The following is a 21,161-nucleotide window of genomic DNA, read 5'->3' as shown; positions in this document are numbered from 1 at the left end:
CCCACTCCCGTCTTTCAGAGCGCATCGAAAGGACAAGGGCGGCCAGGACGCTGACCTGTAGCTATTCTGTGCCTTGGTTAGGGCCTCTCCCCCTGTTTTTTTCTACACCTTTTCGGACAAGGGCCACGTCCGCCGGCCTCAGCATGCAGCTGCAGCTCCACGGCACCCGAGGAGCTGCGAGGCGAACACCCCCAGACGCAAGCTCTCGGGCAACCACGCTGCTCCGCAGTTTGCCGCAGCGAGTTCACTGCGCTCAAACCCTCCCCGTCGCTCGGCACGCCGGGAACCGCAGCGGCGCCTTTGAAGGCTCGGATGCCAACGTTTGCCGCCAAAACCCCCTCCGTACCCGATTTTCTCCTGGGTGACTGCCCAGCACCAGCAAGTTCCTCTGAGGCGCCCGCAGTTGCCGGCTTGACAAGGGGATGCTTGGCCAGAGAAGGTGGCAGGGGTAACGAAGAGCTACGCGAAAGCCAACGGCGCTGGAAGTGAATTCTCTTTTAGTTTGGGATCGCTACCAGGAAAAAGACCCAACGTTGCTTCAACTGTGGCGACGGGCACGGCCGGGCCCCAGGCGGCGGTAGCACAGCTGTGTGGGAAGCGCACAGAGACAAACCCCATTATCTACAAACCACGTAATAAACACCCTTTCACTTTTGCAGAACATACACATTAACAGTATTGATCTAAGCTTGTACTCTATAAACATGTTGTACTACAGGTGTTCCTATAGCAAAGTCCTACGGAGTCTTTAACACCTGACCGAAATCCCAGCACAAGTCCCAAAGCACTTAAAACGTTACCGGAAACAAGCGATTCACTTGGTTTTAGCAAACATTAAGTCATCCCCAGAACGAGCTGTTACCCACTGGAGCGGACGGGCGGGCGGTATAAAGGAGAGGGTTCCAGCCGGGCTGCCCACCTCGGCCCCGCAGCGCCTCCTGCCCTGCCGACAGCCGGCCTGGAAGCGGGGTGCCCACAGAATGAGGGGTGCAGTGCTGGCGCTGGCCTTGCTCGCTGGCCTGGCCGCGGCCCGGGCGGCGAGAGGCGAAGGCAACGCCGTGAAGCTCTGCGGGAGAGACTTCATCAGAGCCGTCGTCTTCACCTGCGGCGGCTCCCGGTGGAAGAGGCACTCGACTGATGGTCGCTACCTGTTTGGTAAGTACTAATTAAAGCGTTAGGGGCTCATCGCCCACCGCGAGGTGCGCCGGGCTCCGAGGGGATCAGGAAGGGGCCGCTCGCCCGCGGGCTGTACCCCAGGGCAGAGCTGCACCCCGGCTCCTGCCGCTCCCCCAAACACGCGCGCCTTCGGCACGGGCTTCGCTCCGATTCGCAGCTTTTGTTCCCTCCTGGCTTGCTTGGCTGAGCTTAGCGTGCTGTTTCGCTGAATAAAAAGCGTTTAGATCGAGGTTTTCCAAGTTGAGCCAGGAACCAGGAGTGAAGCCTGAGGCTGCCGCTGAAAATCACCATGCCGTGACACTTTTAAGTACCAGAGACAGGTCTTGCAGCAGTCAGTGCGAGTTTTTTAACGCTGAGCTTCATGGCACACCACTTTCCCCACTGGAAGCCAGAAACTTTATTACAACTTAAGGATATGATTATTAAAGTTTGTTGAATATACACTCTGCAATTTAAGTATCTTCATGTGGTGGTGTACCTATTTCTATTTTTAGACAGAGTCAGAAAATTCAGCCATTACATGCACTGCTAGAAATTTGTATTCTGATAGCTTAAAATAACTAGAAAGAAGAAAATAAGGAAGACGGGAACAGAGGCTTTCTACACTCTCCATGCAGTAACATTTGCCTGTTTTCAGAATTCTATTGTAGCAGCAGCTTTAAACAAACATAAGAAGTGATGCCACCTGGAACACCCCACCTGAGAGTCTGTTAAAGAACCCCCCACTGCTAAACTAAGCAGGAGAACTATGGTACCTTTAGAAACTCCACAAGGCAGTGCTCGATTGTACTGCAGTACTTAAAACATGCGTGAACCAGAAGTGTAATTTAAGTGGGAATATCCAGGGACTTTGAAACTGTGGGGTATCTGATGCCTTAACATAATATCTGCATTTCAGGAAACCCACAAGCAGTTCCAGGTTAACGTGCTGGTCAAGTGCTGCTGGCACATCAAATCATGGGTTTACCCTTCAAAGCAAATATATCAGTGTAAGACTGATAAGGCAACTATTCCTACAAAGAACACTCTCCAAAAGAAATCCATAAATTACTAGGTGGTTTAACACGTTAATCACTGAATGTGTACCTCACATATCTATTTTAATACTGCCCTGGTGAGAAGTCAGTGATCTGGTATATCTTGGTTGTTCACATCAGAGACGTGGAGGATACTTTCAGCTCCCTGGCTGTAGGCTGGTCTGTCTTTCTAGTAAAGACAATTATAAACTACTCGTGATTCCATGACTTCTAATTTTTAGCTTCCGATTTTTATGTGACAGAAAATCCCCTGCCCTTCTCACAAGAGAACAACGGTTATGCCGACTCCTTGCCATACACAGACCAGAGGCTGGAGAGTGACAGCGAAGAAATCCACAACATCAAGCCCGAGATGGAGCGAGACCAGCAACGCACCGGGAAAATGTCTATGCTAAAAAAGCGCGAAGTAGCCAAGCTGCTCACCACATCCTGCTGCAGCATCGGCTGCACTGAGAGGGAGATCAGTTCCCTCTGCTAAAATGCAGCAGGTGCTGATGAGGTTCAGTGTCACAGCCTTTGTGTATTAAAGTAATCATGACCACACCTATTCCAGCTGTATTCTTTAATTGTAGCACACTAGGGAGTAAAGGCTGAATGTTAAATGCTGTAGTGCAAACCAGCAAACAGCTGCAATGACAGTTTACGTTGGGTTGTCTGGACTCCACAAAGCAGTTTAAACTTTTAGTCAGGAGTACAACTATTTCTTCCCATCTAACTACTGTTCTAGTTTCTGCTTTACACATAAAACGTAATAAAATAAGCAATTTCAAACACTGTGGGACTGAGCTAGTCTTCTCCAAGCAGAACTAACTGCTTTCTCTGGGCCACCTTCTCCGTACTCAGGGCTTTTCTTGGGGGCCAGCAGGTCAGTCCTCGGCAGGCAAAGCTCTGCCCTCCCACTGCAGAGCCTACCCGGGGTGTCACTGGGCCTGGCAGGAAGGTTTGGAGGGATCCCTCTGTCCCCCAGGCAGGGCAGGGGGCACTTACAGCACCCATCTGCAACACGGCGTGTGCACGGAGCCGGCACGTGCCTAGCTGCCCACGAGCGCCATTTGATAGGAGGAAAAAACGCTTTTGTTTTACATTCCAAAAAAACCTGTGGTTTTTACTTGGGGATCACGTAGCAAGGGCAAATTCGGGGAGAAAAAAAATAATTACAGGGAGACCCAGTTCTGAAAGCAGACAGAATCAGGTGCAAAATGGCATTTCACAGAGAATCACTTCCCAGAGAAAGCTGTGGGAAATAATTACATTCACTACCAAAAGGCTTATGGTAATCACATTTCAAAACAGGTGGAAGTTGCCTTGGTCCTTCACAACCGTTTTCAACAACAGAAACAGGAAAAGTTAGGCTGAACGCTCATTTCTGCTGTTAAACTCAACCACCTCCTTATTCAAAATAGACAGCATAGACATTTGCAAGAGCAAACAGTGATGTGTTCTTGAACACGTGCGACGAAAACGTATCGCTCACAGGATCCCACAGGCACCTGCTTCCGATCTGCATGCTCTGCTCATTCAGCTGCCCAATATGTGTCACCACAACAATCTTGTACCTCGGGATCATAAGGTCTTTTACCCGAGCTTTAATAACCTGCAAGAGAAAATAAGGTCTTTTACCCACGCTTTAATAACCTGCAAGAGAAAATAAGGTCTTTTACCCACGCTTTAATAACCTGCAAGAGAAAATAAGGTCTTTTACCCATGCTTTAATAACACAAGTTGTGAGCTCTCTTTACAGGGGGTGCTCAGGGATTTGGTTTTCTGGGACAGACGAGTGCAAGCACTGCCAGCACTAAGCCCTTCCGACAATCCTGGTGACAATCTTTGAACCGCAGCATTTGAAACATCTCCTGCAAACTCCCCCAGCCCCACGGACAGGTGGCATGCGTGCTACTGCGATTCTTTCACAAGAGAACCAACGCTTCCACCTGCTAAAACCAGGCACAACCGTCCTGCTGGACTGCAAGCACAGATGTTAAGTAAGGAGTCACTGTATGTGCATACCACATTCTTCCCCGCGTGTGTTCAAAGTTACCTGCTGATTAGAGGAGAGAAAGGAAAAGCAGATGGTAGTGCTTTTTTAATGCTGGTGAGCCTTTCTGGGCCAAATCAGGTAAAAGAATAAAGGGTCAGGCCAGTCTTTGCTCAGCAGCAAGACTGGATTTAACCAACAAGGAGCTTGCACGCACGTCACTGTGCAGAATTCAGCTGCTACCATAACTGGCCTACTTTGGAAAGTTCTGATCTATACTTAAAACTTACTAATGGCATTTCTGGACAGGGCAATGGCAGCACGGAGTTTTCACTGAACCGTGTGCTTGGCCAGAGCCACCGCCGCTCGCACAAACCTCGTTATTAATTCATATCAGCCTGCAGCCACCTCACGAGCAGCCCTTGGCGCATCTTGGCGGCCTCCCCCAGCACTTCTTTCACACTTTATATTTGGGGCCCTCCCTGCGCCGACGGCCACCTCCCCGACACCCTGTCGAGGCGCGAGGACGAAATGGCCGCCGGCGGTACCTCAGCGATGTCCTTCGCCATCTCCCTGCACCGGGCCGGCTCGTACGGCTGCTCCCTCAGGCAGCTCCCCAGCACATCCTCCAGGATAGCATCCACCGCCGCCACCGGGAAGCGTCTGGGGGGACCTGAGGGGCAGACGCCGAGATTAAACCCGCGTTTTACGAGGGAAAACCCCACGGCGCTGGAAGCCGGGAGAGGCGGGGGGAAGACGCTTGGGAAGTTCCCCTCAGACCTACCCGAGCCGCCGCCCGCCGCGCCGCCGCGCATGGCCGCCCCGCCGCTGAGGGGAGGCGGAAGGGCGGGAGCCGGCTCCCCGCTCCCGGCGGCCGCGGGTCGGCGCTGGCCGCCGCCTTCCCGCCCAGCCCGAGCGGGTGTCGCCGGTAACGAGCCGCCATTCCCCGCCGCCCCTCCTCTCCCTCTCCCTTTCCCTTCCCCACCGCCGCCCGCGGGGCTGCCCCCCCCCCCCCCCCCCCCCCGACCTCCTGCGTCTCGCAGCCCCCGTGTCCCTCCGTCCCCCGCAGGTCCCCAACGCGCCCTCGCAGCCGTCGCGGGTCCCCACACAAGTCCCCTTCATGTCCTCATGGCTGCTGAGGGTGGCCCTGTAACCCCCATAAGGACCCCACGGGTTTCCCCCATGGCCCCTGTGGGTCCCTAGAACCCCCACACGTGCCTATAGCCCCTATATGTCCCTACGGCCTCCACAGGTCCCCCACATGTCCCTATAGCCCCCATAGGTCCCCCCCAGCTTCCCCAGACCCCGTGGGTCCCTACGGCCTCCATAGGTCCCCTGGTACCTCTGCCCGGCTCTTCCAGGTACTCCTGCACATGCAAAGCTCACTCGGAGAAAGCAGTGTTTTACAATTTTCATTTATTTTCAAGGAAGGGGGAGAGGGGGGGAAGAAAAAAAAAATCACATTTAAATTGCAACTCGATCGGGTATTTAATGTAGTTCTTATGTATAGAATTAATAAACTTTGTTCTGACGTGGGGATTTATTTGTCGCAACATTATGCATGGTAAATAATTGCATATTCAAGATTTTGTGAAATGGGTGACGGGGAGAATGGAGGAGAGACATTTATAAAAAACATTATTTACAAAAATGATATCCACATAGTTGTATTCTAATCTATAAGGCAAGTAACATTTAAAATATGTTGTTTCATGATTATCTTCAACAAGTCAATACAACACATTCATATTACCAGTGGTCAAATGCAAAGCTTTGCTGCAATAGTCCGTGTGCAACAAACCTGTATGTCTTTTACAGTTGTTTTTTTTTTTTTTTTTTTTTCTCTGAGAACAGTAGGTAAGCAGCAAAGTTTTCATCACAGACTAAGCAGTACCTAGGCCATCGTAGACTAAAGGTATAATATATCTCATTGCACGTTTAGGCAAAAAAAGGCCAGCCATTAATTAACTTATTTAACTTAAATCTTAAAAATAGACCTGTGTATCTTAATCCACAAATATTTATAAACATTTTATACACGAGGGAGTTCGTAAAATGATACAGGGCGATACCCGGGGAAATCCAATTCACCTCTGGGGCTTCCCGTGGGTTCGGAGGTGTCACAGCGAGGTTTTCCCGTGCCCTGTGCCCTCCACCCACCAGCCTGGGCCACAGCTTCAAACCACAGCCCGACTCAATGCCTCTCTCCGACCACCACCAACGCCTCCGTACGTTTTATGTCGTCAAAGCAACCGGGTGATTTCATCAACTTTAGAGCGTTTTTGGAGAGGAAGACCCCTCCTGTGTGGATTACGAACCCAACAGCAGGACGGCATGTCCGCAGCGATTCGCCCTCTGTTCAGAAAGGGAGGGATTTTGGACAGAGGAATAAGGTATTTTGAACGCCTTGCTAAAACCTGGCATGTTTTGTCACACGCTGCTTGGCCTGTAGTGAAGTCCTGCTTGTGTGCAAAACTTTGAAAAGCATTGCCACACTAATGCTTGCGATTTCAAGAACAATTGTCAGCAGCATTATCTGCAGTCCCTCCTAAAGTGACAGGGAAGGTCACACAGGAGGTGAGGGGTATTTCTGCAGACCTTTGTCTAGCCTTACAGTGAAATAAGAATTAAAATACTGATGATCATAAAAACTCCCCAGCTCTGTAAGAGTTACATTCCTTGGGAAATTGTGAGAAAGAGAAAAGAGCAACTCTGGCTATGAAATGAAATCTTTGAGACAGTAATTTCTTACCGTGAAAGCACAATGTGATGATGTTACGTATTTTGGTCATGGTAAGCTTCAAAATTAAGTTTTGTAACCAAGACATTTTCACATAAAACCAACAAAAGGGTAGGGAAAGATAGCACTCTACATTCAGTGTATTGAAGTGGCTTTCTCAAGTTGGGTGTTTGGGTAACAGACCTGTGGGTTGTATTTCCAAAAAAAAAAAAAAAAAAAAAAAGGTAAAATGGAGCAGGATTACTGTGCAACACAGAACTGCACCACGTGCCTGGTAGGCACAGGAACAACGCCGCTGCCAAAGGAGATGGGGAGCCAAGGCAGAGGTCCGAGAAGGACCAAACGTTTTTAGTAAAAGGTCTTTGACTCTCTCTTAGGTCATTTAAAAATATGTCACCTTTTCATTGCAGTCCAGCCATTTAAAAATGCTTCTGCTGCAAAAAAAGTGAAATGGTGACTCTTTCTGTGATGCTGTTGCTGCAGGAATCCCTGCAGCTGTGGTTCGACGGAGTGCCGTCGCCAGCCGGTTTGAATCATCCAGAATTAGGTAAGCAAAGACGAGTATGATTTGTGGCAGCATGGACAGCACGGCAAGGTCTCGGCAGGGACCTGGGTGGGGAAATAATCACCTGTGCAAGAGCTGACTGATTTTTACGTCTGGGCACTAAACAACTACCCTGGGGCCCTGTGGTCCTGCTAAAAGGAGAAGGCAGACAGGTCTCACCTGCAGGTGTGTGTGGCTACAAACCGAGAAGTTTAAGTAGCATATTTCTCTGGTGTTCCCCACGCAGCCCAAACCCCAGGAGCTGCTGTGAGAGATACCCCAACAGCATCCCGCAGTGACGGTGCCTGGAGCCTGCCTGGGAAGCTGCCCTTCCACCCCATCCCCTCCCTGCCTGGCCAAAACAAGATCTCATTTTAATATAAACTTCCCCCCCCCCCCCCCCCCCACCTGTGTTTTAAAAAACCTCTAACAGATAAATCCTGAAAGGACATACTGAAGACAAAATTAATTTAACTGAAATACCATATAACTAAGTCCAGCCTGCGTCGGGAGGAGCGTGCAGTTGTGTAACTTCCTCAGTGCAAGATCACGCTCGTGTGAAAAAGCTTTTGCGAGTGAAGCTCACGCGTTCGCACCGAGAACTCGTGCCAGCTGGGCAAGAATAGGAGTTTAATGGACAGTGGCCTTACAGCAAAAAATAAGAGGAAGCTTTATAACAGTGATATTTAAGAACAAATGCAAACACCAAATAAGAAGCTTATTATTTGGCAGTATTTCATACTATTGAGCAATTTCATAGTTGCTAAGAAATATTGTTGAAGTAGAAAATGGGTCTGAAACGTCTCCTGTGAGGAGCACCGTAAGCTGGCTGAGGATCGTGAATATTTGCAACGAACAGAAGAAGAAAAGTTGCAAACAAAGGACTTCCTGCTCCTGACATCTAAAGACCCGAGTCTGCAGGTCTCCGTGGGGAAAAACGCTCCCGCTCCGTCAGCGGGCACCTTGACCCTGCAGGCGTGGGCTGCTGGCGGCTCCCGGGGACCCCGGAGGAAAATCCCTCGCCACGCTTTCAGCCTTGGTGGCTGAGGACACAGTCTAAAGGGAAAGGTCCACGCAAGTACTAAAGCCATTCTGTGCATGCATCACGCCTATTTATTATTTGAATGCCTCCTTTATATATATATATATATTTATTTTTTTTTTTTTTTTTTTTAAACTCAGATCTGCGTGCTGCTGAGTTAAGGGGTGCCAGTGCCGCTGGGTGGTGCTGAGCCCCCTTTTCTGCCTCAGCTCTCCTTGGCAGAAGCCCCGCTGGCCCACGCGCTCGGTAAACGGAGCGCCGATGCTCAGCTCCAGAAACGCAGGCGACTCACAGGCAAGCCAGCCGCCGCCTTCCCCGCTCCCCGCTGACGCAGCCGCTCCCTGCTAGCGGGCGGGCAGTACCAAACGGATGCATTCCCTGAAGAGATGCAATATTTCCTGCCTAAAAACAGAGGTGAAGCCTGCAGAGCTTGACTGCCCTGAACACACCACGGCAGCGCACCCCCCCGTGCCCTCTCCAGAGCCGGGAGCTCTCGCCGCTACGACAGAAGCTGGAATCGGGGATAAACATCCCTCTACATGCCCCTATTTGCCCCTTTAAATTTAAGTCTGATACATCCCAAGCTGCTGCCCCTAATCTTTTTTTTTCTGCTGGCACCTTCTCAAAGCCAGGCAGAAAGACCAGTCTCCTGTACTTCAGACTTAGAAACGCAACTGGTTCCCCCTCCCCAAGCAGGGCAACGCTGGCGTGCCACACTCGTATGACATGCAAGACACGAACACCCGACAAAATAAGCATCCCCGAGGCACTCTGCTGCTCTGCCTCGCTGCTCAGACGTCGGACAGGGGCAGGGAAACCGAACCATCAGTGCGGGTTCAGCGTCTCCTTGCAAAGGAGTCCAGGAGGGTGGTCGTGCTGGGAGGGAAAGCGGAGACGCGCGGTTCAACGCTCCTGAGCAAATAAACACCTAGCGAACCAAAAACACTGCACGAAAAACTGGCAAAAGCACTATGGCAAAAAACCCGTCCCAAACCGCTGGTTTCGGTCCCAGTGTCGCGGGCTGGGAGTAGCTGTTTTGTGTCACCTGCCGGTGGCTGGAAGGGGACCGTGTCCCCGCGGGGCTGCAAGCGTGCTGGCGCGGCGGACTCGTGCCTGGCAGCAGATTCACCCCAGGAAAGGTGCAGGACTTTCTCACCTCTCTACCCAGGCCACGGGGGCTGCATCCCAGCACCGCCACGCACCCGGAAAATAAACCCTCCGTTTTTGTGGGACAGCACAAATGGGACAAGCTTGGGAGCTTTGGGTTGTGTCTTTTTTTTTGTTTGTTTGTTTAAAAAGCATTTAAAAACCCAATGCTAATGTAAACACCTTGTCTTTCAAATGAAATATAAAGTAAAATATCTATGTTCTAGTCATATTTACATTATAAAATCCTTATTTTCAGGACTATGACATAGATCTCTTTTGGAAGTATGAGTTTATAACCATTGTACACAGCATGAACCAATTATGTGAAAACTGATTCTTAGATTTTGCCCTGTGTTCCTGTGTCAGAAAGGGGGTAGGTTACACAGTTTATACATATTTTCCTTTCAGGGCAAAAATTATTAACATAGTTTAACACTCCGTCTGGGAGTGCTGGCAAGTTTACCTTCAAAAACTGAAAAGATTTCTGAAGTTGCATAACTGAATTGTGCTTCATCTTCTGTGTTGATACCTTTAGTGAGCATGCACGCAACTCAGCCACCCTACCACACAATTCTAAATCTGGGAATCATCTCAGAGCTGAAATATCTCCAAATTTCCTCGTTTTCTTTTAAGATGGACGTGGATTTCTGTTTTCTTACATCACTCCAAACCGCTCCGTGAGCAAGCACTTCCCGACACGCACGGTCAAAGCTTCCTAACGCAAACAGACAAGCCCAATCCTGGCAACATTTGCGACTGCAAAAGTAGCGCTATTTACCATCTCGCTCCTTTCTAGAGTCCCCAGCACCCCGCTCAGCGGATGCTCCCGTGCTTCTCTCTGCATTGGAACAGCAACTACGTTTAAGTTTGGAAAGAGCCCTTCTTTTCCCCCTGTATTGCCACATTTTCCCACCAAAACGAGCTCTCCGCCTGGGCAGGTGCCGCTCCGTTAATGCCGTGACCGCTGTCACCGTGTTGCCAGCAGCAGGCTGAGACTCACGCCAGCAAATACCGAACGCAGCTCGGGCGACGCGCAGAGAGCGGCAGCGCGCCGTGCCCGGGTCCGTGCCCCGGCAGCTCAGAGAAAACACACAGGGACAATTTCCAGCCCCCCCTGCCCTGCTGCTCCCAGTTCGGCACTTCTGTGTGTGTTCCCACCTCCACCAGAGAGCCGCTGGCTTTGGGCAGCCCCCCGCGCTCCTCCCGCTCCCCCCAGCCCCGGCCCCGGCCCCCGCCGGCACTGGGTGCCCCACCAAGGGTCAGGTTGGGCTGCCTTTTGTTTTCCAGTGTTTGTACGTATGTGCTTGCCGGCCTGGGTGGTAAGACAGAAAGGCGTGGAGGGGGCTGCATGTCTTTAAAGCATTTGCCAAACCCGCGGGCCTTTCAAAAATGGCGAAAAGAACCAGAAAAGGCGAGCAAAGGAACACAGAAACGCGACCGAAAATCTGGAGGCTGTACGGAAAACGCCTCCTTAAAAACATCAGTAACGGTTCCAGACAGGGCTGTAAGCTCACATTTACTACCCAACCTCTTTGCTGGCTTATTTCCTTCTCTGCATCTCTGCAAAGAGTGAGGATGTGGGGCAAAGAGAAGCGCTCGTCGCCTGCGCATGCACGGCTGGGCCTCCCGACGGTTAATCTGCGGCCGTAAGAGGACACGGGCACGTTCACGGAGGCTTCTTGTAATTGAAACTTGAACTAAATACTCTTTGTAGAAGTGAGATTTTTTTTTTTCCCTGCGTTTTGCTGGGGGACTGTATTAGGAACCTCCACATTTACGGCAATATTTTTCTGGAGTTAAACCAGCTAAACCTGAAGATAGAGCTTTTTATTCACCACCATGAGACATACTAAGGACTGAAGAAAAAGTAAAATCGGCATGTCGGTTCTACTTAACTCTCTTTTTATGAGGCACCCCCTTCATAACAGCTATCAGTATTGTATTTAAATCGTATATATTGACAAAATGTAATCTACCTCTGTAAGCATTGTGCCATTCAACAGTACTACTATTAAATTTATATACCACAGTTTAAATTACATCCATTTCATGAATGGTAAAATGCTAAAACTCAAGTGTCTAACTGCCAAAATACAGCCTTACTGGAATGAGTACAATTTACAAATACAATAATTACATTTTAAAACCATTAACAATGTTACATCTAGAAGTAAATACTGTAGGACTGGTCAAGACGGTGTTTTCCAAGGAAAAAAATGCTGAAAGTTGTCGACACTTCCAACAGAAATGTCCCGAGTGCAGGATTTAGTTCATTTTCCTTAAACTGTAATTAAAACCCGTTCCACGCACAGCAGTCCTTGGGTATTTTCCATATTATTTTCCATAGACTTGCATAAGCTTCCATCAGTTATCGGCCAAGTATTTACCTAGAAACGGGATCAGAAATCAGCTGTGGGGAGGGAGCAGCCCCGATTCCCAGGGGATGGCCGCCTGCCTCCGCCGGCCCCCACACCCACGGCCACGCATGAGTGGCACCCAGAAAAACACTTGTCTTACTCTGCAGCAATGGGGCAAAAAGAAAAATACTTGTATTTCTATGCAGCGATGGGGCAAAAAGAAAAATACTTGTATTTCTATGCAGCGACGGGGCAAAAAGAAAAATACTTGTATTTCTATGCAGCGATGGGGCAAAAAGAAAAATACTTGTATTTCTATGCAGCGATGGGGCAAAAAGAAAAATACTTGTATTTCTATGCAGCGATGGGGCAAAAAGAAGAAATATTTGTCTTTCTCTGTAGCGATGGGGCAAAAAGAAGAAATATTTGTCTTTCTCTGTAGCAATGGGGCAAAAGCTCTTTCTGGAGACCCCCAGACCTTGCCTTTCACGCAGGACCCACGAGCAGGAAAGAGCCCATGAAGCTCACGGCTCCTGTAAGCGGCAGCAGGATTTATTTCATGCGAGGGAGCTTTTGCCCCTCGTCCACCGGCCGGCCCCGTCATGCTGTGGGCAGGACTTCAGGGCATGAACAGCCAACAAATGCGCAGCAAGAGCAGTCCCAGGCGTGCCAGCGCAGCCCGAGGGGACGGTCGGGGACGTTGCCATCCCGAGAGGAGCCGCCAGCGAGGCACTTACCTGCCGCAAACCTCTTCTTGATGAGGGAGAAGCGGTAGCCGGCGCCGACGAGCTCGATGTCGCAGCTGGAGAGCGTGCTCCCCTCGCTGGTGAACTGCACGGCCAGGGGGGCCGGGGTGCTCGGCCCCTCCGAGAGCTGGAATCGGGCCAGCAGAGACCCCACGCCTGCGATTTAAAACCCGCACGAGACCCTTACAAGCCCGGAGAGGCACGCCGCCCATCCCGCCGCCCCAGCAAAGGCAACGAGGTGCCCGCTCCCAGCAGCATCCCCCCCCCGGGGGCGACCGGAGGCAAAGCCCCTCCATCCTCCCGGCAGATTTTAACTTTCCAGACCACACATCCCCCCAGCCCCCAGCGATACAAAGCAGCTGAGCCTCGTGGGTTACCCCGTGGGAGGCTGCGGTGCACGCGACGGGGCCGCGACGCGGGGCATTCGGCTTTCAAACGCGGCCAGGGGCAAATGGAGCCAAGGACTTGGCCAACCGCATCCAAACCCGGTGTGTGAACGCCCCTCCGCGATGCCGAAGGTGTTGGCAAAGCACTACCGGTGGCACACATCCCTGCTTTTCAAAGCTCTTTGCCCCCAGCTTTAAATAGCATCCTGCCCCGGCAAGCGCCGGCAGGAATCTGTGTGTCTGGGCTTGTGTGCAGGCAGGATAAATGGGTCGGTGTCTGCTTTAAATATTCAGAGTTGATAGCATGCCCGTTTGCAGGATTACCTCCATTTTCTGACTTCTGGGAGATGTCAGGGATCTTCCACAATATCCTTTGCTGTTCGGCATTCCTAAAAACACATGAAGAAGAGCATTTCTGTAGGAAACAAGAAATTACGAAGGAGTCGTTTGAATTTTGTCGAAGGCCGCGGGGGCTGCGGGAGCAGCTCCGGTGCTGCTCTCCAGAGCTGCGATTCTGGGAGCTTGGCTTTGGGCTCGAGCTGAGCGGAAAAAACCGCCGCTCTGGCATCGCAGTGCTGCAGGGGAGCGACGGGCGAGAGGCAGTGGGGCCGTGCCCCGCTTCCCCGCTGCAAACGTGCATCCCCCACGCCTGCGGCGGCGACAGCCCTGCGCCCCGGGGTAAAAACAGCCGAAATGGGAAAGAAGGGTCGTTATCCCGCTGCGGGTTCGAGCTCTGACCGCTCGCTGGTGGGAATGGCAGGAAAAAAAAAAAAAAAAAAAAACCAAAAAAAACCCCAAAGGAGATCGGAGCTGGGTTGCACGTTTCCCTCTTGCAAGAGGAGGGAAGGTTTGGGTGCCCCCCCCAAGGCACCTCGCAGGGCGATCCCGCTCCCGCAGCCAGCGGGTAGGACGGCTGGTTGAGGCAGGGACACGGCAGAGAAGGGGAACGAGCAGTTTTTCGGGTGAGCGGTTCCTACCAGACGGCGGGAGGAAGCACAGCTTGAAGCTTGGTTACTCCTCCGTCGACGGGGACGAGGAACTGGACGTTGTTTAGAGCTACCGGTGTGGTCATTGCCTCTGTATTGTATTTGTAGTCAATGCGGAGGTCAGTGCTTGCAGGGTCACACCGCCAGCTCACTGCAAGGTTTAATGGAGTAGACTGAATACCCTGGGCAGATACCTTCCAAAATGACAGAAAAAACATTTAGTTTCCATAGGGGTGGAGGGAGAAATCCCATTTTACAGACGCGGTAATTGCATTTGGCTTCAGAGGAGACAAGACCTTGTATTCTCACAGAAAGTTTGCACTGGGCTCAAAATCAGGCAATCTAGTGACACACGCAAGGGACTAGCTGGATAGCATGCCCTCAGCTCACATTATCTCCACTCTGCACTAGGAAAATACCATCTTTTACGTCTATAAATCAAGCACACATTTTTGGCACAGCTTTATCTTACAAAAAGCCCCCACCCTACCTGGTATTTGAGCATATCCACATTGTAATAGGTGGCTTGAGGTTTCTGTTCCGATACCTTCTTTAGGTGAGTCATCAGATTTGGCATGTTGACCCAGAACTCCTTCGTGTTGGTGTCACTCTGCGTGTTGTCACTGCAGAGGGGGAGAATTAACCCTTCATGTAAGCCGCCTCGGTGGAAGAAAAATTTTCCGCAAAGCACGCAGGGCAGCAGCGCCGGCCGGGACCCGTGTTTAATCCCACATTTAGAGAAATCTTGCCTCCCTCCCACGCATCTCCGGCTCATCCTGAGATACCTCCCTTGGGAAGGCACAGCAGAGGCAACCTGTAGGTCATCTCATTTTGCAAAGATGGGCAGAGCGGGGCGCGAAAGCAGCAAACCCTGGCAAAGCACTTGCTCCTCTCTGCTGATGCATTTCTGCCTGGCAAAGGGGCCGCCCTCAGAGGGAGGACTCCGGCAAATATTTAAAGGCTTGAGAGTTGCTTTCCCCAAATCAGGGCAGGCTGCCAAGGCAGATACTTCGGGCCGCGTGTTTTTGCGAAGCAGCCAGCTTTTCTGGAAACCCGCCTTCCTTTGGGGTGCTGGTGAGGTGGGGGGGCTTACCAGCAGAGGAGCTGGGGGTTTGGCAGGACGTGCTCCAGCCTGTTGTAGTTCAGCACGCGGAAGGTGAGCACCGCCGGAGCGGGGTTGTTGGCAAAGTGTCGGGTGATGCCCGCTGGAAACGACAGCACCATCTCCCCCGTGATCTTCACGATACACCTGCGGCGCCAGGGAGGAAACGGGGGGGGGGGGGGGGCTCAAAACACAGCAGGAGGGGAGGGGGTTTGCCCCCCCTGCTCCCCACCCGCCACGCCGGGGGAACGTGCGTGTCTCTTGCGATCTTAAACCAGAGCGAGCTGAAAGAGCAGCGAAGTCTGGCAGCCTGGTAGGGATGGGGAGCGATGCTCGGGGGGGGACGCCCCAGGAGCACCCCAACCCTGGTTGGCACCCCAACGCGCGCCTGCCGAGCCCGGAGCGCCTCCTTTCCTCCCTCCCCATCCCTCGAGATGCTCACCAAAACCTCGGCAGCACCCCAAGCCTGTCCCGACCCCAGGACCACCCATATGGACCCCCCCCCCCCACCCCCACCCCATCGGTCAGCACCTACTTGTTTGGGTCGGCCCCTTTGAAATACGCGTTGACGGTTTCCGTGAAGGCGGCAGCGACGGGCAGGGTGTCCTGTGCCCCCATGGTGAGGGGGCTGGGTCCCCGCGACGAGCCTGCGACAGAGCCAAAAAAAAAAAACAAACCCAAACCTCCATTTCTTACGTGCGGAGAGAAACGGCACCGCTCCCCCCCTCCTCCGCCAAGCTGGGGGGCAAGGGGGTGCTCACCGAGAGCCCCAGCCTAGCTTTAGGGGTAAATATTAAGAAAAAATCCCCCCAGGCTTTGGATGAAGCTTTAAAATTATCTTCCCCCCCCCCGCCCCACCCTGCCCTGCAAAAGCAAGCAAAGAAAATAACAGAGCCCCGGCCGGGAGCAGCATGCGGGGCAGTGGGACCCCCCCAGCACGGCTCTGCCACACAGCAGGCTTTGCATGACAGTTTTTACAGTAGTTTTCTGGGCCCCGGCAAGAAGCTCAGGCTGAAAATGGGGTGTCAGTTGTCCCCCCCTCCCCGACGCTGCCTGAACTCCTGGCTGTGGGGACCCCAACCTGTGGGGGCCCCCGCGACCCCCAGCACGCTCCTCTCTCCTGCCTGGCAACCCCCCCCCCCAGCCCCCCCCTGGCTGCTCACCCCCCAAAGCCCGTGGTACGCTACGGCAAAACTCTGCAAATGGTCAGAAATCGGGAACTACAGAGGAGAACGCGGGGCCTTGGGTGCCAAAGCTAGAGCAATCAATCCACAGTTTATTTAGGTGATTTTTTTTTTTTTTTTTTTTAAAAAAAAAAAAAGGGAAAAGTTTGCTTCGGTCGTGCTGTGTGTCCATGGATGCTAGCCAGGCTCTAAAATAATTCAGTCCTGCATGATCACATGCAGGTTTCCCTTTGCTGGCCGGGAATGCCTCTCTGTGAAAAACATTGGAGGACGAAAGCATCGCTGCAAGCGCTCGCCAGAAACCCTGGGTGTGCTGGAAACCCTGTGGGGGGGCAACATCCCGCTCCCCATGCCTGCCACCAAGAGGAGAGTGAGCGGGGCTGTTGGCACAGCAAAACTCTCGTCTATTCCCCAGGAAAAGGGCCGAAAGATCAGCCCGGGGTTAGTGTCTGGTCACCCCCTCGACCTACATACAAGGTGCCGATCCCTCAGGCACCCGAAAAAGTCCTTGAGAGGTCACAACCCCTGGCACTTCCAGTTCAGCCTTATCTATTTTTCTGCAACGCAGCGTTTTGGAAACCTTTTTTTTTTTATATATATCATAGTCTGTACATCAGGTTAAGCACAAGGATTATTTTGCCCCAAACCAGCTAAAAAGGAATGGCAAAGGTGTCTGGAGGGGCAGCTTAGCCAGGGACCCTGACACCCCCTAATTCTCTTACTTTCATTTACAGGGTCTGAATCAGGGAGGTGAAACGGGCTATTAATTTAACCCGTTTTTTTTTTTTTTTAGGGCATGCAAGCATGTCCCAGCTTCAGCTGAAGCCGCACAACATTAAATGAGGGAAAAGCAAAGCAACTGGGCAAAACGCAGCGTGTTTCTGGTGAGCTCCCGCTTTACTGCTTGGGCTGTCTTCCAAAAGAATCCCCTCTCTTCTTTCCCGGCTGCTCCCCCCTGTTGCTTTTCCCCTCGCATCTAAGCAATCTGCCGTGGGGTTTGTGTGATGTACTATAAGGTCCTGGCCGGCTGCTGGAAATTTTGTGCAAGTAAATAATAGGGTTTGGGTGCAGGAAATCAGGGTTCGTAATGTCTCCTGGGGAAGGTACTGTATCTGTCACTTAAATTACACTTTGAGTTTTGATATATTAATCGTGAAAAAAAATGTTATTCACAGGTGAGGAGGATTTGCCATGCCTTACAAATGCATCCGTGCAGGCAGTGCGTTAATGTATAAAACCGAAGTTGCTCTCTCCTAGAGACACAGATGAGCCCCTCCGGTGCTGGGATTTTCCCTTCCAATGTCTAATGTGGCATAAAAGGGTGTAAAAAACTAATGTAGGCACGCGTCTCCCTCTTGGTCATACAGCCTAAGAGAGTCGGGGGAATAAGTGATTTCAGCCACAGCCTGGAATAACGATGCTCAGTAAGTGCAGCGCGGCCGGCTCTCCCAGCAAATGGGATGGGCAGCCCGAGCATCCCACCCACCCACGACAGACCCACCGCCACACACACACACACACATTAATTATTCTAACGACCCCAGGGAGGTAGCCCCCCCCCCCCCCCCGGGCTCCCTAAGTTTTCCACCTGGGGGGATGCACCCCCGAGCTATGCCTCGGGGATTTGGCAAATATCCCGTCAAAGAGCAGGCAGTTCCCAGCCACCGCCACCCCCCCCAAACCCGCCCAACACGCGGATCAGCGCAGCCCCGCCACAATACCCACTCGTGTGGCAGGGGGGACACGCAGGCCCACGGGGCAGCACCGCTCGACTGGTAGGGGAAAGTAGTTTTTAGATTTTTTTTTTTTCCCCACAGCCACCACTGCTGGGTTATGAGAGAGCGCATCCACGCTCCCCACAGCCAGAGTGACAACACCCCCCCCCCCCCCCGCAAGAGCATCGAATCCAGCCGCACGCGGTGGGATGTTCTCATCACATCCACCCAGAAATACAGACGAGAGTCAAAAACACTCAATGCAGACTGGCTACAGAGGGGCGAGAACGGGAGGGGTCACCCAGCAGAGGAACATCAGCCTTATCTCGGCAGGGAAGGCGAGAAGAAGGTCTTCAGCCACCCAGCAGCAGCAAAGCCCATGATCTTTGGCGGTATAATCATTATTCTTTGGGAGAAAAGAAAAAAAAAAAAACAAAACACCTCCCCAACATACGTGGCCTGGCTGCAGTCAGGTTTAGCCTAGACCCCGCACCGGGGTGTCAAACGAGGGGCAGGCACCTCTTACCAACGTGCCTTTTCCCTGATTTTCAGCCTCTCATTTCTTCCACCGTTTCTCTGTGCTTATATGAGATGTCTTCATTCTCCGGAATGAAAAAGCAGCTCACCTCACGTATCTCCATTGCCAAGCTCAGCTGGCCTTTGAAAATCCGAGTTCATCTGAACAGTGACAGCAACAAAACATCCTCCACATTTCTAATCTGACTTCGAATAAAAATCACGTGGATGTAATTGGCATTCGGGGTTTTCAGTTCCTTCCATTCTTCTCTCATGAGCCTATAGATTCTTCTCCTAATGGCTTCAGAGACTAAACAACTTTTTAAATAAAAACTTTAACGTAAAAAGAAAAGTATGATCTATTAGAAGCCCTAAAATTCTTCTCTTTTCCAGAAACTTGAGAGACAAGTCTAGTTACTGTGGCACGCCTCCACCAAAAATCTGGCTTTTCAGTGACTGCTTCAGAAGTAATTTTTAGCAACTTTTCATTTTGGCAAAATTACCTGAGAATGCCGGAAGGGGGGGGAAAAAAAAAAAAAAATCCACTTTATGGAACTCTGGACCCAGCCATAAGCAGCGCACCAGGTTCACCTGCCTTACTTTTCCCTACACGAAGCTGGAAAATACAGAGGTGGAGTAAGGACAGCTGAGTACCAGCGGTCTTGGTACACAGCTCTGCCCGGGAGAGCATCACCAAAGCCGCACCGCGTCTTCTCACACACAAACCAACTACCCCACGTTCTGCAAATACCCAGATCTTAGCATAAAAAAAAAAAACAAAGCCAGAAACAAAAGATCATTTCTCTTCTGCTGTTTCACGCCCCGAGTTACAGCTGCCAAACCCAGCAGGTCTCCTTTTGCCTGCTTAGAGATGAGCATTGAAGTTTAGCTTTGCTTTTTTTCAGCTGGACTCCAAGATTTTGGGATAGATGGGGAAAATCCTGGGCCGTGCGATGAGCCTGGCTGCCGTGCCCCGGAGAAACCCGCCCCCGCCTCGCTAGACCGTTCACGCTGCCACCACAATAATAATAATTCATATCTACCGTTATGAAAACATTAATATGCAAAACCACAAGAAAAACCCCCCAAACTCTAGAGGTGCTGGCGGCGCGAGGCTGAGCGAGGAGGGAACGCAGAGCAGGGGGGGGTCGGGATGCGCAGGGTGCCCGTACTGAGGGATAACGGCTCGGTTTTGGGGGTTGCTCCCCAAAAACGAGCAACCCGTGCTCGGCTGTTTGCCGGAGGGGACGCGGGTCCGGGCGCTTCCCCGCGAGCGAGACCCTCCCCGGGAGCCGTGCCCCGTGCCACCAGCATCCCCCCCAGCCCAGCTCTGCCTGCAACCACAACAGCTTCCGAGCGCTTCCTTCGGGTTTTAAATCACCTATTTCTGCTGCCACCAAACCTCCCTGCTTTTCCTTCTTTTTGTTGTTTTTTGTTTTGTTTTTTTTTTTTTTTTAAGAAAAATATAGGCATGGCGTCTGTGAGATGAGGCTTCCTCCAAAGCCTCGGGGCTGGCCGCCCAGGCACCCGTGCCTCTGCCTTCTCTTCCCCAAAACAAGCTCCCCTCCCCAACACACCTTCTCACCAACGAGGGACCCCAACACCTCATCGACGAGGGGCCCCGAAACCCGCAGCGCGGTGGCGTTTTGGCTGATGCTGGCTGGAGGTGCCGGCAAGCTCCCGGCCCCGCACCGCCACAAAAATCCAGTGGGAGAAGGGGAGGGGGTCCCAGCTTGGCAGAGAAACCGTCGCCCCTGGGTTTTTAATTAACGGCACTGGTGCCACAGCCCACTCAGGGTAACGAGCAGCTTGCGAGGGAGAGTAGAAAGAAGCCCTGGTTGACAGAGTCAAGTTCCTCGGCAGTGCAAGTGGTTTCGCTCTCTGGTTTTCACCGCAGTCTCGGTACGAGAATATTCTTTTGGGTTTTGGGTTTTTTTTGTTTTTTTTTTGTTTTTTTTTTAATAAATAGGGAAACAGATCATCGGGATAAATGGCACAAGTCAAATCAAAATTTTTTTCTGGTTGAACTTGCGATGTCGTCTAAGTAGCCATAGCATTTCTCACGGAAAGCCGGACTGGAGGAAACCCCGGGAGTCAGAGAGCAAGAGCAAGGGGAGCAAGTCGTTACCGGGTATGCTATGCACTACTTACCTTCGAAAGTCAAATAAAACTTTCCTCTGTCAAACCAAACGAGGGAAGGCTGTTCATTCTCTGTATGGCCAGGAGTTGAAGCGGGATGGGAAAGGTTAAGGAGAGGGAGAGAGAAGGACACAGTGTGAGTCACAGAGCAGGTTATTTATCTCGCTACGGGGAGGGGACGAGGCGCTGCAAGCCGTTCACGTGCAAGGAAAGGGGGTGCCTTTTAAATTCTGGCTTTGGCTCAGGAAACAGAAAGCAGAAAGCAAAGCTATGGAAGCCCAGATGGAAGAATATTTTTCCCCTCTCGGTCAGGATTTTTTGGGGGGGGGGTTCTCTTTTTTTTGTCTAGAGTAGAAGAGGCTTCTCG

General features: G+C 51.7%; 3 protein-coding genes and 1 long non-coding RNA gene across 26 annotated transcripts in view; 1 reads left to right on the top strand and 3 right to left on the bottom strand.

Moving 5' to 3' along the window:
* Nucleotides 1-114: 114 nt before the first annotated feature.
* Nucleotides 115-975, bottom strand: LOC116963150. Its single transcript, XR_004407973.2, has 2 exons — nt 863-975; nt 115-586 (listed from the first exon to the last, which is right to left on the bottom strand). It is a non-coding gene; the product is annotated as an uncharacterized LOC116963150 (long non-coding RNA).
* Nucleotides 966-2,760, top strand: INSL5 (insulin like 5). Its single transcript, XM_032998798.2, has 2 exons — nt 966-1,155; nt 2,456-2,760. The coding sequence occupies exons 1-2, from the start codon at nt 981-983 to the stop codon at nt 2,689-2,691; spliced, it is 411 nt and encodes a 136-aa protein (XP_032854689.1). The 5' UTR covers nt 966-980; the 3' UTR covers nt 2,692-2,760.
* On the bottom strand, nt 2,761-5,096 carry DYNLT5 (dynein light chain Tctex-type family member 5). Of its 2 annotated transcripts, none has more exons than XM_042806649.1 (3): nt 4,972-5,096; nt 4,737-4,866; nt 2,761-3,807 (listed from the first exon to the last, which is right to left on the bottom strand). In XM_042806649.1, the coding sequence occupies exons 1-3, from the start codon at nt 5,001-5,003 to the stop codon at nt 3,604-3,606; spliced, it is 366 nt and encodes a 121-aa protein (XP_042662583.1). In that variant the 5' UTR covers nt 5,004-5,096; the 3' UTR covers nt 2,761-3,603. The 2 variants fall into 2 exon arrangements, with proteins under 2 accessions (XP_042662583.1, XP_042662585.1); XM_042806651.1 differs by having other exon boundaries at nt 4,737-4,861; nt 4,973-5,095.
* Nucleotides 5,097-5,998: 902 nt separating this feature from the next.
* SGIP1 (SH3GL interacting endocytic adaptor 1) overlaps nt 5,999-21,161 on the bottom strand; it is a 60,197-nt gene continuing 45,034 nt past the window's right edge. For 16 of the 22 annotated variants that reach the window (XM_042804620.1, XM_042804624.1, XM_042804645.1 and 13 more), the window contains 8 exons: nt 20,807-20,866; nt 15,776-15,887; nt 15,232-15,387; nt 14,629-14,761; nt 14,130-14,332; nt 13,477-13,541; nt 12,758-12,922; nt 5,999-12,050 (listed from right to left, as the gene is read on the bottom strand). In XM_042804620.1, coding sequence (XP_042660554.1) covers nt 12,028-12,050; nt 12,758-12,922; nt 13,477-13,541; nt 14,130-14,332; nt 14,629-14,761; nt 15,232-15,387; nt 15,776-15,887; nt 20,807-20,866 — 917 coding nt within the window. In that variant the 3' untranslated portion in view covers nt 5,999-12,027. Of the gene's footprint in view, nt 12,051-12,757; nt 12,923-13,476; nt 13,542-14,129; nt 14,333-14,628; nt 14,762-15,231; nt 15,388-15,775; nt 15,888-20,806; nt 20,867-21,161 lie in introns of those variants that run through there. The other 6 variants (XM_042804650.1, XM_042804670.1, XM_042804576.1 and 3 more) reach the window with 2 other exon arrangements.

The sequence above is a fragment of the Tyto alba genome, unplaced genomic scaffold (assembly GCF_018691265.1).
Source record: "Tyto alba isolate M040663 unplaced genomic scaffold, T.alba_DEE_v4.0 Super-Scaffold_1000006, whole genome shotgun sequence".
NCBI lineage: Eukaryota > Metazoa > Chordata > Aves > Strigiformes > Tytonidae > Tyto > Tyto alba.
Note: the sequence above shows the minus strand (reverse complement) of the source record. Positions and strands in the feature narration are given on the sequence as shown.